Source organism: Phaenicophaeus curvirostris, chromosome 2 (assembly GCF_032191515.1).
Source record: "Phaenicophaeus curvirostris isolate KB17595 chromosome 2, BPBGC_Pcur_1.0, whole genome shotgun sequence".
In the NCBI taxonomy this organism is placed as follows: domain Eukaryota; kingdom Metazoa; phylum Chordata; class Aves; order Cuculiformes; family Cuculidae; genus Phaenicophaeus; species Phaenicophaeus curvirostris.
The window spans coordinates 15,576,140-15,592,136 of record NC_091393.1 but is presented as its reverse complement, the minus strand read 5'-3'; the positions used below and the strand labels follow the sequence as shown (position 1 = coordinate 15,592,136).

Below are 15,997 nucleotides of genomic sequence, written 5' to 3'. Positions count from 1 at the left end.
GTATTAGCACTGATTCATTTTCCTTTTCCATCTTATCCTACCGTGTATTTGAAAGGGCTTTAAAATTTGGTAAACACTTCCCCATCTGCTTAAAAATATTGGCTGAAATTCAGATGCTTTCCAATATTCCATTAGAAGATATGGCTAATTCTCCCTTGTGCTTAGTTTTTTTTGTAGCTTTTTATCCGGTTTGTAACATGTTAATTATATGAGAAATCTATTATCACTCAAGTAAGCAGTTGCAATAAAGAAATCATGCTTTGTAATGAAGTTGGCATAATTTACCAGAGAAAACACAGAACAACTCTTCTTATATCAGTACATATTCTGCCTGCTGTCTGTTGACCATTGCCTTTGAGAAAGGCAAAGCCTTTCTAAGCAAGCTTTGCAACCCAGGAAGGAGAGCTGAGGAGCATGCTAGAGCATTCATTTGGGCTGTTTGGCTGAACAATCTGTCTTTTAACTAAGTCTTCATGTACATTTGTCCACTTTCAATAATATAAACACAAAGGGAACAATTAAATCTTACAGTTACACGGTGTTTATCTAGCACAGACCCACTGTCCAAGTCTGTAGGTATTTTTACATAGTGACTGCTGCAACTAATGTAAACCACTTTGAACAAACAACTATTATAGAACGGAAACATTCAGTGACTGTCTTACTCACTATTTACCTATCTTAACTACGACTATGGATAAAAAGCTGGATAAAAAGATAAATTTTACACCAGGATCATCATTAAGCAGATTTGCACTGGGCAAAAGAGGGAGCCTCTCCCGAGTTTTTAACCTCCCTTCTGGCAGCTGTTACCTGGACTGACCTCAAATGTGAGTAGGGTAGAGGGTGTCATTGCAACACATCTGGTTTGGGACTTTACAAAGTCACATTCAGAACTTCATTCAAAAGTAATGCAAAAGAAATTCAAAAGCAGAGTGATCCTTAACAGAGATGCTTTGGCGTAAGGAAAGCACAGCTGAATTCTACTGTAGGTGAAGTTACAGTGGGATCACTGGTGGTGATACAGGGTACACCAGTGCAAACACAACTGCAAAAACAACACACAAATTTGTGTCTAGGAATGCAGAAAGTTTAAGTGAAAGTTTGTTTTAGGGTGCAGTCCTTTGAGAGATGTCCAGAAAAATTTATTCTGTAGAGAGTCTGCGGCTGGTATTTCAGGAGGCAGAGGAGGTCAAATTTGCCCTGCCTGCAGTGGTGGAGGAATAAGCCAAGCTTTTGGTCAGCCTTTCTGTTACAGATCCAGAAGAGCAGGTCAAAAAGTTATAATCCTGGAAAGGGGTTTTGATCATGCAATAAGATATATAAGGGATGATTTTTCCCAGGAGTAAGAGGACTAGTGTAAAGGAGGAAAGGCTGTGACAAAAGTGAGGGCTTTCTGGGAGCCTGGGTCACGAAAGCCTTCCCTCTGTGTTTTTTTTAAATAAACCTTAAGACTCTGTTGAGTTTCCCTGCACAAGAACCTGAATGGGAGGGAACTTCTGTTCTGTGCAGTGCTTTGTGTAAAACTGTTCCGTGTGGCAGACTGAACTCAAAATTTTTGCCACGCACGTGCTGAAGACTTGTTTTGGGAGGGTGTCGTGCACACATCATCAGCTATCAATATCAGCATTTTATTCCTACCATGGCATTGTATTGATCTTTGTATTATGCTTTTAATGTTTTTTTGAACACACATTACAAGAGATTTGCACATCGTATGATTTTTTGAGAAGTGTGGTAAGCCTGTTTGTGGTGTTCTGAACATCATGTTTAAATGCATACTGCAGAGCAAGAAGATAGAAATTACTATAAACCATTGCACTACGTAGGAAATCTGTGCCAATGCAATGAAAATAGATGGACATATCTGCATAGGTGTGACGTGAGACATGCAGCATCTCTGCTGGAGAGGATTTTGAATTTGTTAGTCACTTACACAGTATTTGCAGTCTTAAGTCCTGTTATAAGTTTATTCGCTGAAACACACAATATCGTTTGTGGCATTTTTATCATTAAACATTTTATGGTACTTTAAATAATGAGAACTTCACCATAACTTGAAGATCCACTGGAGAGAAATTTATTTCATTTATGTTTTATCATTGTTTCCCATTATAATGCTTTTTGGGCAATGAAGCTGGTGATGGGTCTGGAGCACAAGTCTTATGAGGAGTGGCCAAGCGAACTGGGGTCGTTTAGACTGGAGAAAAGGAGGGGAGACCTTATTGCCCTCTACATTGGAACAGGCTGCCCAAGGGAGTCACCACTTAACCACTGGAGGGATTTAAGAGATGTGGTGCTTAGGGGACATGGTTTAGTGGTGGAATTGGCAACGTTAGGCTAAGGGTTAGACTCGATGATCTTGAAAGTCTTTTCTTTTCCAACCTAACTGATTCTGTGATTCAATGATTCTATGAAATAATTTCCTTCTTTTTGCTTGTCAAGTGCCAAGTCATATCCTTTCTCCTTTCAATCTTTAATCAACCTGATATCCAAATTCACTATGCACAGTAAGCCAAGTACCAACTTTCTTTCCAAAAGGGAGTGAGAGAAAGCACATCAGTCCCTACAACACTTGAGTTACAAGTTGATAAAGGCATTTAAAATCAATTGATTCTTAACCAGATGCAGGAGAAAAGCATATTATTGTGTTTTTTGAAGTGAGTATCCAAAAACCAGAACAATTTGACATGGAAGCAACCATAGGGCAAAGTCTGTTTCCTCAAAATGATGTGTAAAGATGAAAGGAGTAATTCAGTGATGAAGTTCTGTTCTCCAGAGGCACTTGGGCACTTAGAAGGCAGTGAAACTTTAACTCCAGCATGTTTAAGTCCCTCTAAGATAGTAACATCATTAGGACTTTTCTACAGTGTAACTGTAATTTCGTATTTAATGGTAATTTGATGGTTTCTTAGCTTTCCGGTCTTTCAGGTATTTTTTGTACAAATATTCATGCAGAATGAGTCAAAATCACCAGGATGGAGAAGTGTGTTTCTGGGTTTATCTGACTCTCCTCATCCAATTCTGAGCAGCAGCATTAAAAAAATGCATCAGCCAAGGCTGCCAAGAATATTTTGTGTTATCGCTAGAAAATCCACTGCTGACTGAATTTTTTAACCTTTCCATAATATATTATGAAGTGCTAGCTGGCAGGTAGTTCAGTACTCTTTTCACTGCAAGGCCCTATAATGTAATCACAGTTGTAAAAGGAACTTGTGAGTGAAGCAACTTGATCATTCCTCGCAGTGCTGCGGTGCCAAGTGGTTACAGGAGAAAGAAGGAGAGGCAACGGCAGGACCCCAGAGATTTATTCTACCCAGAAACAGCACGAGATATTTAAACAAAGGTGAAGCTGCTTTGAGTGCTGGCTGCTTGCTAAGGATTATATCATAGCCCATGTTTAATTTTGCTTAAACCTGAGGTAAGCCTGTATTTTCTGTGTGTTACTCTGATGAGCCTACCTATTAGTCTGATTTAGCAGTGTCTGTTAGTCTGGGGTCGTGTCTTTGCAATGCTAAGCTGCACTAAGGAAAAACCTGTGTCAGTGTGATGCTTCCTTGATCTGATACACTAGAAATTATCTCTAAAAGCAGGTAAGTAATATTTTTAAAAGGAAGTGTAATACCCAACTAGAGGTGCTGGTAAAATCAAACTTGAAGGGCTTGAAAGTTGCAGTCCAAACATATCAAAATACAGAAAAGGTACAGAATATTGAGATCAATTAACAGAATGATAATTGTTGTGGGAAAAAGGATAAGGCTGTTTCTGAAGGTGTAATGTCTCTGATTATTTTGCTGTGCCATTGAATTGGGGCTGAGTTATTGATCAGAAACTTTTCAGCTGTACAAAAAGGCATGTAATGTCTTTTTACTAGAATTTACTTTGGCATCAGTGGCTTTAACAGTGTTTCAATTTACAGTTTTTATGGAAATTATTTAAAAAATTAGATCTTGGGTTGGCATTATGTAGCTCACATAGTTCTTGTGAAATTTTTGGAAGATGCGTAGCACTACTAAGTTTGATTATTGGTGATGTCTTATAAATTGTCTTGTTGGTGCTATCATCTGGAAAAAATGGTCTTTTAGTATTCATACTGTCCTTTTACGGTTTTGATAATAAGTACTGAAGTATTCATAATTGTGAAGATACTTATTTTTAAAAGTCTCAAATTTGCTATAACTGTAATGTCTGCCTATAACCAAAAATGACTTCATGCAGTTACTTAAATATGTTTAAATTCTTAAAGAAATAAATTGTTGGGTTAGTTTATCGGAAGAATCTCTTCTACTTTCTTCTGCATTACAATTTTGTTTTCCCCTCCTGTATGAACTGGCAGCTGTGTCCCAGCACCCTTTCAGTTGACAAATGTTATCTCTGTACCATATGTCAGCTCTCTTCTAAGGACTGCCTGGTAATAAACAAAGTTGTAAAATAGCACTGTGTTTTGCTGTAAAAATGTTGCTGTTGAAATGCAAACAGCTCTTCTGTGCTTCTTATTTCATTCCCTTTCACTTTCTCCTCCAATCTAACAAAGCCAAGAGTACATGAGATAATGAGTGCTTGAAATTCTATAAACTGTTTAAATTGTAAATAATTTCTTGGAAATATGACTTTGTTTTGTTACTAATTCAATTTCACTGGAAAAGGCTTTAAATGTTGAAAAACTGAGCATGTATACCTATTATTAGTTTCGTTTACATATTCTGCTTCTATATATCTCTGCATATATGTGAATAAGGTAATTAAGATGCTGTTATTTCATATGTTTATAGAGGGTGTTCAGCGCAATCCCAGCAGTAAAAACTCGTTACCATATATCATCAGTGATTGCCTCATTTTGGCTGACAGACAGTGTCTCGTTTCACTTCATTGCCAGTAGGTGGACAAAACTATTAAATTAAAAATCACTGGACAAAAATACTAGTAATTCCAGAAGCCATAACTGAAGTTCTTCTGACCAGATACCTTGCTTTTCCTTAAGAGAGGTTAGAAAGAGGTTTTCTTCTCTGACATGGGAAAATCATACATTTGTATGATTATCTATCAGGATAATCATGCAAAATCACATGCTTGCGTTTACTTTTTCAGTAAATATTCCTAAGACCCTCTTTTCTTAAGGAGACAGGATTTCTAAAAGCAGTTGCTCTAAAGTTTTGAGGCTAATGTCAGGTAGTAAATAATGACTGATCTACAAGTTCTTGTTTACTTTTGTTTAGAGCATGGACTTTAAGCAGTTCTTGCCATTTGTGCACAAAGTGCCACTTCAGCTTCCCATGTCAGTAGGAGGTGTTGTGTAAGTAAAGTTATTTTCCTTTTAAATCTAAGTACAAGCTGTTAAAAGACTGAGATTGCAAGTTTGCTTTTCAATGAATAACAAAGTCAAAAGTTGAGATTCTGAACTGGCTAAAATGCCATCAAAGCATTAATATCATCATTAAGAGCATTTAAGGGAAGTCTCCTTTTTCTACAATATGTGCTTTTTGTTCCTTTGACTCTAAATATATCAGAAAAAAAAATGCCATGCATATTAATGGACTTATTGCATTACCTGTTTTGTATTGTCTGAACATATTTTTGGGGAATTAAATTGCTCTACAGGCTAAGTGTGTGAATTTATAAGTATAGTTATAAGATACCAGTTTTTCCAAATCCTGAAAAAAACCCACATCTTGATAAATTATCCCACCTGAAAAGGTAAATATTCTTTCTAGAAGGTTTTGCTATTTGCAACAGTATAATTGTTGTTTGTGGATTTGTTTAATAAATGGAAATGTGAAAAAGTACATGATGTTTTATATTTGGATTTTAAACCTTGAGATCTAACGCCACAGAATATAACCAATGTTCTCCTTTCTTCAAATATATTGTATGATAGTTGGAGGAAACATTTAGAAGATCATTACTGCAATATTTCAGATTTTTTTTTATAAACATCATTGTATATTCAGGAGAGTATAGCAGAATACACAAAATGGAAAATACAGTGAAGCATTGCAGGATATAAAGTTTAGGGGGAAATTGAATTTAAATGTCATATTGTTGTCTATTTTCTGTCCGTAGTCACTGTGAACTTTCAGTCTTTGAGATCAATCTATTGCTGAATCTATTTGACAGACGTACACATGTAGAAAAGCAAATGCTGTCAGAATTATTTCTTTTCTTTCCCTGTTTTAGGACAGTAATACAAGGGGCACTATGTCAATTAAGGTGTAAATCTATTTTGTTGTTGTTTAAAAGTGCTACATGCAGAGTGAGTGGGATGCTGCAGAACTTGTAACTCAGCAGGTCTCCATGCAGCCAAATTTGAGGCTGGAAAATCAGATACACGCCAGGAAGGACCAGAAGGAAATGTGCCCCTTGGCGTGTCTTTTTATAGTCCTTTGAATTGAGGATGACCCTTACTATTCCAGCTGGCATAATCTTGGTGTCTCACACAGTCAGTGTGCAAACCAACAATATGGTCACAGTTCTGCCAGGTTTCAGTCAGAGCTGGCTTGGTTTTGTAGTCTTGTTAAGCTTTCTTTGGATGCATGAGCATGCTTGATACTGTGATTAATTTGCCCTTGAGTCATGCAATGACATTGAGTATTAGTACTCTTCTTATTATCCCTTTCATTAATGGGTTTAGCAGTGGTGTATGCTTTGTTCTCTGGAGTGTTCTTTTGAACCAGTCACAAGGTTTCCATGCCACATATCCAGGTGCTGTTCACATGCAAAGTTGGGGTTTTGTGTGGTGCTAACTTCAGGTATGATGTTGGGGCTATATTCACTGAATGCACCTCTCCCTATCGGAAGCATATAGAAGACCATGTCAGGATTGTCTTCTTCTGCCCTACAAAGGTCCCTGACACTCTCCTTTTGACTAAGTCACCAACCTTATGTCCTTGCATATTCTTGTATATCCCCTACCCTTGTCTCATGGCACGTAATATGCACCTTGGCATCCTAGGATAAAAGTTTTACACCAGCAGGCAGTGGTGCAGTCCCTTGCAGTATTTCATACTTATTATACTCAAATATGAACAAAATGGAGCCCAGAGGACAGGACAGGCCAATGATGATGCCATGTCCAGTCCTGCCTTTGCTAAGGGCAGGCATGGATATAAGTCATTTTGGGCTGTATGTCCCGACATTGTCTCTCTAATAGGATGCCTTTAGGAACATAAAGCTAGCCTTGAGGCATCTCTAGTAGAGCATCTTAATTCTATTGATACTATCACTGACTCTTTCTCACTAATGTAATTTTCTTGTCAGTAATGGTTTGCTCCTGGCTGCTATACTTGAACATGATTAGGAAGTGCAGAAATCGGAGTCAAATCAATTACGTTCATATTGTGTGCAAATGTAAGATAGCACATAAACTAACAAGCTTACTTTTTATTCTTCATCATTACTTAGATCAGGATGTCCATTCATTTACTTTTATCTGAGAAAACCAAAAGCGGGGACCAGTTTCTGGTCAGACCAAAAAAGGAATCATTATAGGTTATATTTGTAATAAGTAGACTGAAATAGCACATGGCACACACTCATCAGTGTCGTGTAGCAGGGGTGCTACAAGAAGGCTGTTTGATGATTTGCAAAATGCTTACAAGTTGTGTATCTTTTATAGCTGCAGATGGCTGCTTTATGAACTTTTTTGTCAGTTACTGAATCTGCAAATATGTTCAACACAATTGTTCTGGAATAGTTTGTCTCTAGTTTTTACCTGCTAAACTAGCGTTTAGGTAATTTATGCACATCAACCAGCATTTCTGCACACAGAAAGCCTTACACAATTGGCACAGCAGACAGAAGCATACAGACCATTTTGGAGTAAATATTTCCCCTAAATGGTATTCAGTATAGAGCCAGTTTATCTTCAGTCTTCATGATGAATACAGTGCAATTTACACAGTGCAGGCAAATAACTGTAACATATTCTAAAATTTCATTGTACGTATCAAACTAATGAAAATTGGAAGCAGGACCAGGCATTCTCCAACAGACACTCAGACAAGAGTAGAAAATCTTCTCAATATATCATAGCATAGATATTGAACTTAAATAATTTATGAACTTGTACTGTTCGTATAAAGACTGGGTTCCCAAAGATATATGCAGAACTGCTAAATGAAAAGTAATACAAGATGAAAATGAAAGCTTTAAAAAAAAATTATCATGAACAGTAGAAACACTAGTAGTTGTTTAGGTCCCATATTTCATTGTGCAGTCGAGGCAGGACTGGAAGTTGTGTCCCAGAGTGACTTCACATTACCATGGCACTCTAGAAATAACAGCAGGTCCTAACTTAGCTGTCTGCTAACTACCTCTCTCCTTTGCAGACTGGGGTTCCGTTGAGAAATTTACAGGAGTCCAACAACAAGACAAAATGTTCTCATTACTTTTTGTGCTATAAGTAGACACAAAAAAATATGATATGTATCGTTGACCAAAGTTAAAACTTCCAAAACCTGTGCAATGTCTGTTTCAGTTCTTAGTCAAGTGCAATAGCAACTGCCTTTATACAGTAAAACTCTTCATGTGTTTTACATTCTGTCTTGGGTTACTTTTATGCTACGTTTCGGATTGTACTGCAGAATATTAAGACTGAGGTTATAAAATGAAATATACAGGAGTACTCTAGTTTTCCCAGGAAACATTGTGGATATTAATAGCTGTTATAAGAGGAAGCAGAAGATTTATTTTTTTTTTAATCTTCAAACTGAAAAAAAAAAAAGTGTTGACAAGGAAAATAGAAGTGAAATCTAGCACAGCAAGAAAGCAGACTTGACTTGAAAAGTATTTGGAAAAAGGTGGTGAACTTTCTTATGGCCATGCACAAGAATTCCTACTTCATGGGTCTATGCATTTAAAATCTGTGAAGCAAAGAAATATGTTTGAGCACCAACATGGTTGTTATTCATGATAATATAAAATTACTCTTCCAAAAAAATGAACCAAAACCACTTGCTATTTTCAATCTCTACTGTGGCACAAAGCTAAATTATTCATTTCTGTAATGTAGTCAATAGAAATTTTTTACAGTGATTATTTCTATGAATATGTTCTTCATGATGCTTTCCCAACAGCTTGGCTCTAATCCCTAAATTTCAGCACCCATGGTTGCCCGGGTGATCCAGAACAATGTTGCTTTCCCAGTTTGTGCCAAGGTCATGATGATCCTGCAGCTACCTTTGGTGTCTCATCACTCCCATTTCCTGAGCCGTAAACACTCACAGGCAACCCTATTCAGCTGCCCATACATCAGGCTCTCCCAGACTGTATCCTTCTCTTCATGCTGCCTGACCAGGCTGGCTCCAGGGGGAGAGATGGAAATGGGGACACTTTCAGACAGGTCCCAGCAAAACAGAGAGGCACAAACCAACATGGGTGGCAAATGAGAAGGCTACTGAAAATACGAGAATCCTGCTTTGATGTAAGGCATTATGTGTGTCTTATACTTCATGGGCTGCCTTTTGAGTCATTTTTGGACACTTGGCTTATCTTTCAGCATTGGTACGCTGCACACATAATCTATTTTTAAAGATAAAGTTCATGTCCAAAGTGTAGCATTTGATTTTCTACCTACAGAGTCACTGAAGTTCCAGCAAATACCTTCCACAGCCACCTGCACTGTCTAAGAGTGGAGCCTGGTCTGCCTAGTGTACCTTGTCTAGCCTACTCTATTTCGTGTTTAGCAGCACTGAATAATGCTTTTTCAGCTGACCAACGACTGGGAATTTGAATGAGTTGCAGTGGCCCACAGCAAAACCTCAGAGTTGTTGGCCCTAGAAGAGATTAAAGGATCTGTGGAAATACCCGATTTCTTCCACTCTGAGGCATTTTTTTCTCTGCTTCTGGGTGGCCATAGATAAACAACTCTTGGTTCAGAAAGCTTAAAAGGAAAACCACAGACCCTTTTGCTGTAGTGCTATCTCGTCTTAGCCAAAGATACGAATTATTACTTTTGCCCCTTGAACATGTTTTCTGTTTGTCTGCTAGCTCCAAAAAGGTTACTGTAATAATCCCAGAAGATGGGGAGCTGCTTTCTCTTCTGTGATTTTTCCCTGCTCTCCACCAGCTCTGCACACGTGATGAGCAAGTGCCAGCTATTCTCACCAGCATGTTGAATCACCCTGAGCAAGCAATGAGCAGGCCATGTGAAGGATACTAAATCTGCAGCTTTCAAGATCTGCCAGTTTCAAATAGCAACCATGTCCAAGTGAAACAGGAAGCTGAAAAAATTTTTAGAGCAATTCAGTCTCCACAGCATGTGGATGTGGAAGAAAGATTTATTTCTTCAGATACTTTCCTGAGCAGACTGTAAAAGGAAGCAGAGACTTTGCAGAGAACAAATGAAGGAGCACTGAAATGAAGGGGAAAACACAAGAGAATGTTTTTGCATGCACTTACGTGAAACTATATCAAATCTACTACTTCCTGAGAGAAAGCTATGTTATCCATTGAATGATAGGCTAAACTAAATGAAAACAAACAGGACACTGAGTTTGAAGTCAATGCGTGTTATGACAGTACATAGGGACTTTGGTGGAAGTATTTTAGTCAAAAGTCTTTGAGAATGAGTATCATAATTTAGAAGCATAATTTCTGCCATGTGACTGTAGAATGCATTTATAAATTGGCCGTTGTACCTTGAGCCCATAACCACCCTTGTAAAGGACTGGAAGCTGTCCTTGCTCAGTGGCAACACAGAACCTTGTGGGTAGAACTCAATTTGCACTTTCAAGAATCTTCCATATGGATTCTCCAATGAGTTAATTCTACTTAGGAAGCACTGATATAAGAAGTTATGTAAAGCTTATTGTTTACATTGAAGAATTTATGTGGTGAAGAGCAAGATTTTTCTGGGTCAAAACACATTATCATATTTTTGATACTAAATATTTTAGTATTTTAAATGTTTGTGTTGAATGCATGAAGGGGTTTTTCCCTGTTTTTCCTGTGAGAGCTCTAACTTCTTTTGCAGTTACCTAACCTAACTAACAAAGCAGCTAGAGACATCTTGTTGCCTGTATGGTTAGCAGACACTGTCACAGTTATCCTGTCTACATTCTGACTCTATAAAGGTTATTAATCAGACACTTGATTTCTAAAAGTTTGCCCTTTTAAAGACAAGTCTTCACCAATTTGCAGCTGAAGAAGGTGGAATCTTTCTTCAATCAGAACAGTCTTTTTGTATTACTAAATAGCAATGATCAAGTCAGATCACTTGTTAGGGGAATACTACAAGTAAAAGCTTTGTTCTGAGTTGTTATTCTAATCACTTCTTTTTCTCTGCTTTCAGAGGCTGGCAACAAGAAGCTGAAGAGCACGATACAGAGAAGCACAGAGACAGGAATGGCAGCAGAGATGAGAAGTCGTATGGTTCGACAGCCAAGTCGGGAATCCACTGATGGCAGCATAAATAGTTACAGCTCCGAGGGCAAGTACGTGGCACTAAAAATATCAGTAACATAGGAGAAGTTTCTTTTCTTTGTAAGAAAAACAGGGATGTGAAGAGAAGTTCCAGCTCTAGCTGAAGGGGATAGCACTGTGTACAGATTCTTCCTCTTTCAACATTTGCAAAACTGAACTATTTTAGGCATGTAACACAAATTTCTTGAAAATTAAAATTAAGAGAGGACTTAGTGATTCACATTTTCTCAACCATCCAGTGCGGCATTTTGTTCATCAAAATACAACTAAATTCAGAGAACATTATTCGAAATAAAACATAGGGGTACTTTTTCTTTATGTTTGGATTAACTCAGAGTTAAACTTCAAATGTTGCATGTAAATCTCTGTGATATGAAACTCCGTTCAGTAATTCTATATACAAAGAAAGTTTAGTTTGGGATTGGTCCAAGTCTCTTATTGAGAACTGTAAAGCCAGAGTCCAGCTGCCCCATCAGCTGAAATCAGGCAGATACCTGTGGGGAGGGGGACAGCTGTTTTCAGTCACTGCTGAATGACTCAGTATGTAGGAAAGAAGAACAAAAGCAGATCTGACACAAAAGTGTGCATGAATGCTCCAGCCTCCTCACAGCAATTAGTAGGAATACGCTGAGTCTGTCCAGGCACAGTGGTCAGTAGGGATTCTTAGAAGTTGCCTCCCCATAAAAGGGGAAACAGGGGGTAGACAAGTCCACCCTATAGACCTGGAAAAAAATGAGAGGTTTGGACTTATTTGACTTCATTTTTTTATGTGCTTACTGTGTTACCACAATTGCTACTGAACATCGTTCAAAGCACAAAGAGCAAGAGGCAGTCATGGTGATGGCAAGGAGCTGTGTAAAGGTGCAGTTTCTCTGTTATCAGAGGATCTCACTACTGTCATTTTTTTACAATGAAGATGGTGAGACTCTGGAACAATGTGTTCAAGTCCAGGCTGGATAAGGCTTTGAGCAATGTGATCTAGTGGAAGATGTCCCTACCCATGACAGAAGGGGTTGGGCTAGAAGATCTTTAAGGTCTCTTCCAACCCAAACCATACTATGAACCTATTATTATCCTAAGAATTGGAAGAGTCACGTAAGGAAAAAAGGTTGCATAATGAATAACTCAAAATCAAAGAGTTGAGCAAGTGGTTAAGAGTGAGGGACAAAAGTAAAATACCCCAGTATGTTTTCCAGTATGATCCTATGATAGGGCATTAAAAGTACCCTTCAACACTTCATCCTGCCATTCTTCTTCCTCACTTTGTGTTGGAATGTCACTCTGTAAAGGACCCGTCCCTTTCCATGATGATGCAGGGCCCAGCAAACTGAACCCTGCTAAGAAGGAGCTGAGAGACCCTGTTTCCCTAGTTACCAATATGGGAGAGGTGGGATCCCAGCACTGACAGTGAGGACCTTTTCAGGGGAACAGCATAATCCTTTGCTTTGCCTTCAGAGCGTGTAAGTAGATTTGGTAAGGTTAGGGCAGCCAAGGTTTGGATCTGGAGGTCACAGCAAGCATCTGGAGAAGAGAAACTGCAAGGCAGAGCCTTAAATTATTGACTTGAGAACCAGCCTCTAAGCAAGGCAGGGAAGAGAGCAAGCCTGGGAGGTAAACAGGTTGCTTGCTTTTTAGTGGGTTATGTAAGCAGGCTGGATGTGCATATTGGGACTTAGTTGAAAATTATCCTTTAGAAATAGGTCAGTCTTCAAGGTTAATTGAGCTATCATAAACTGGTAGTCATTCTATGTGCATCTTATGTCTTGTTTCTGCCTTCTTAGCTCCTGCGCCTGCTCCCCATCTTTTGCTGCCCCAGCACAAGTTCTGCCTCTGACAAATCTCCTTGCTTCTCTCAACTTCCTCATGCGATTTATCACATCCAGCCACATTTGTCCTGCTTTTCCGATCCATGCTTTTGGCATCAGCTCCCTAACTTGTCACTATGTTTCTGTCCCAGACTTTTGGATTGATAGTTACCAAGTATTCTGGTTGATTGCTGTTCCTTATTATTCCTCAGCTTCATTTCCTTATTTCAAACCCATTTCACACTTGACCTTAGTCTTAACCAATGTCCCACATCCCTATTCCAGTCCTGGCAAGAGCAAAGAAACAGTGAGGTCAGTGAAGTGAGGACACTACCAATATCTAAGAGTGACTCTGAGGAGAAGTCCAGTAGAATGCCTAAAGGAGTCAGATAGCAAAACTCGAGTGAAACAGTTAAATATATCTTGCTGCAATGCAAGAAGAGAAAAAGTCCATAAACAGGACACAATGCCATAGGTAAAATGGATGCTAGAGAGTTCTTCTTCATTGTGGTGCTGTAATTTCTGACTTAGAAAATTTCTCAAGTGTCTTCTGATTTTCTCAAATTCTATGATTTAGCTATAGATCAAATCCTCAGACACTCTGATAGAATAACGTTAGTTCACAGCAACTCTGGGTTTAGTTCAGTGAATGAAGAATGTTAAATGCAGAGATCCTCATAAGAAAGATGACCAATTAAATAGTCTTCTACTGTATAATCACTTCCCCTGTGTGCATCATAGCCCAGTTTTTAAAGCATGAGTGGGACACAAGTGCAGTGTGGAGGGGAAGCTGCACAATTGCATCCCATGATCGGGGTACATGCACTGTGCTAGCTGATCCTAAAATCTGCTTCCTCTCTACCTCCTTCTTCTGGGCCTGTTACAAATTTTAGAAATATCACCTTTGAGTTCAGATATTATATCTAGTGCAAGCACAAATCAGTTTTTGATAGCACCTTGTATTCAGAATTTGCTTACGTTTGAATAGCGAATCTGTTTGCTGAGGATTTTTTCCTGTCTCCTGTGAGATTCCCATCAAAATCAGTGAGAAGGTTGGTTGCTTGAGCAGTATTTTATCTTCAGTTCACTGTTGGTGGGTAACAATGACAGTCAGGAAGTGCTTGTGTTAAGTTCACACAGACTCCTTTTCTTTCCTTGTGTGTGTGCATTATGATACTGACTTCACTTCCAGGGTGACATAGTTTTTTGCTAGTACTATGCCTTATCCTGCATTTCATAAGTCCAATCACATGCATAGGTCAGCTGAGAATACAGAGTCCTGCAGTAGATACCCCAACTACTATGTTATGTTTTTCTGCTTGCCTCATAACCTAGGTTTAATGAATTAGAATTAATGCACATTAAAGTGAATAGAGTAATTCACCCCCTTCATTGTTTGTATAGCTGGAGGTGTCTGAAATGTGAGGAGGCTCTCAAGTGAAGATTTTCAGTGTTGTTAGTCATTCCATAGCAAAATGTAACAGGTGTTCTGGGGAAAAAGGAGAAAAAAAAGAGAGAAAAATTTTTCGTAGCAGGAGCAAGAGTGAATGGGAAGTGCCACTGCAGAGAGAAAGAGACTGTGTGTCTTGTCAGGTGGGGTGAGTGGCTTGAACCTGTATCTCCAGGTTAAGTGAATGTTGTAACTGCTGGGCTGACGGTTGAACTGGAAACCTTGAGGCTCTTTTCCTCCTCCATTTAAAGAAACCTTCTTAAATATGATATAAAACTAAACTTCTGTAAAAGCTTATTTTTTTGTAAATCAGAGTTTTCTAGTGAAAAGCACTCTGCTGATATTTTGTAGCCAACTTTAATTGCAGGCAGTCTACACATTTATGCAGATATACTAAGATCCTTTAGTCTTGAAGAGAGGAATGAGGTCTATCCAGCAAACTGGGGTTTGTGGACAATTTTCAGTGTGAATGGAATGACTGGCACACACAAGCTTTTCACCCTAGAAGTTTTTCTTAGGAAGTTTTGTGATTATTTTCTCCAGTCTAATAGGGAACTTGCTCTGAGTGAGAAGCAGAGGCAGAATGGTGGATGGCCTGCCAGGTGAGATGCTATCAAGACTTGGTTCAAAATCTGTTCTTCTGTTCCTCATTATTGTGATAAGGAAGTCAAAACTAAGTCTCCCCACCATGGATAATTTGTTTGGGTTTTTGTTTGTTTAGTTATTGTTTGGAGAACAAATATCTATTAAAAAAGAAAATGAAAATTCTGGAAAGAAAGCAGCTTGGGAAAACTCATATATTCTGTGCAAATGTATTACAGCTTAGTTTGTGTCCTAGAAGAGGGATGGGTACCAGCTGTAGATCCAGATGTGGCTACCAGAGCATTGTAACTAGGGAGAAGGATCAGGTTTGGCTGTAATTAACACTGGTGCTACCTGCCAATTTACTGCTTCGTTTAATGGCTGCAACAATTAGAATAATTTAGTGTATATATCTGGTTTGCTTGTTTGTTCTGGCTGATGTGGATGGGATTTGGATGTATGTACAGACATAAAACAAGGTAAATCTATAATGAAGAGTGATAGACTATTCGATTTCATGAGGCTTTCTATATTTTCTTATACAAGGTCACTCACGGTGTTTTCACCTGTCAGGCTCTTCTCTGCTCCTGGATAGCTTCTTAGAAAGAACATTTTTATGGACTACTTTGGGTCCTTGTGCAGAATGGGGTCCATGGGAGACAACTCATTCCTGATGCTGCTGCAAATTTGTGGTTGCACATCCTGGGCTGCTTGCTTTGTATAAGTAGTGAGGTAAATACTG

General features: G+C 38.6%; 1 protein-coding gene across 50 annotated transcripts in view; it reads left to right on the top strand.

Moving 5' to 3' along the window:
• The window catches only part of RIMS1 (regulating synaptic membrane exocytosis 1), a 323,528-nt gene that overhangs the window by 301,122 nt on the left and 6,409 nt on the right, over positions 1-15,997 (top strand). For all 50 annotated transcript variants that reach the window (XM_069851408.1, XM_069851407.1, XM_069851383.1 and 47 more), the window contains one exon: positions 11,288-11,429. In XM_069851408.1, the coding sequence (XP_069707509.1) occupies positions 11,288-11,429 (142 nt within the window). The remainder of the gene's footprint in view (positions 1-11,287; positions 11,430-15,997) is intronic.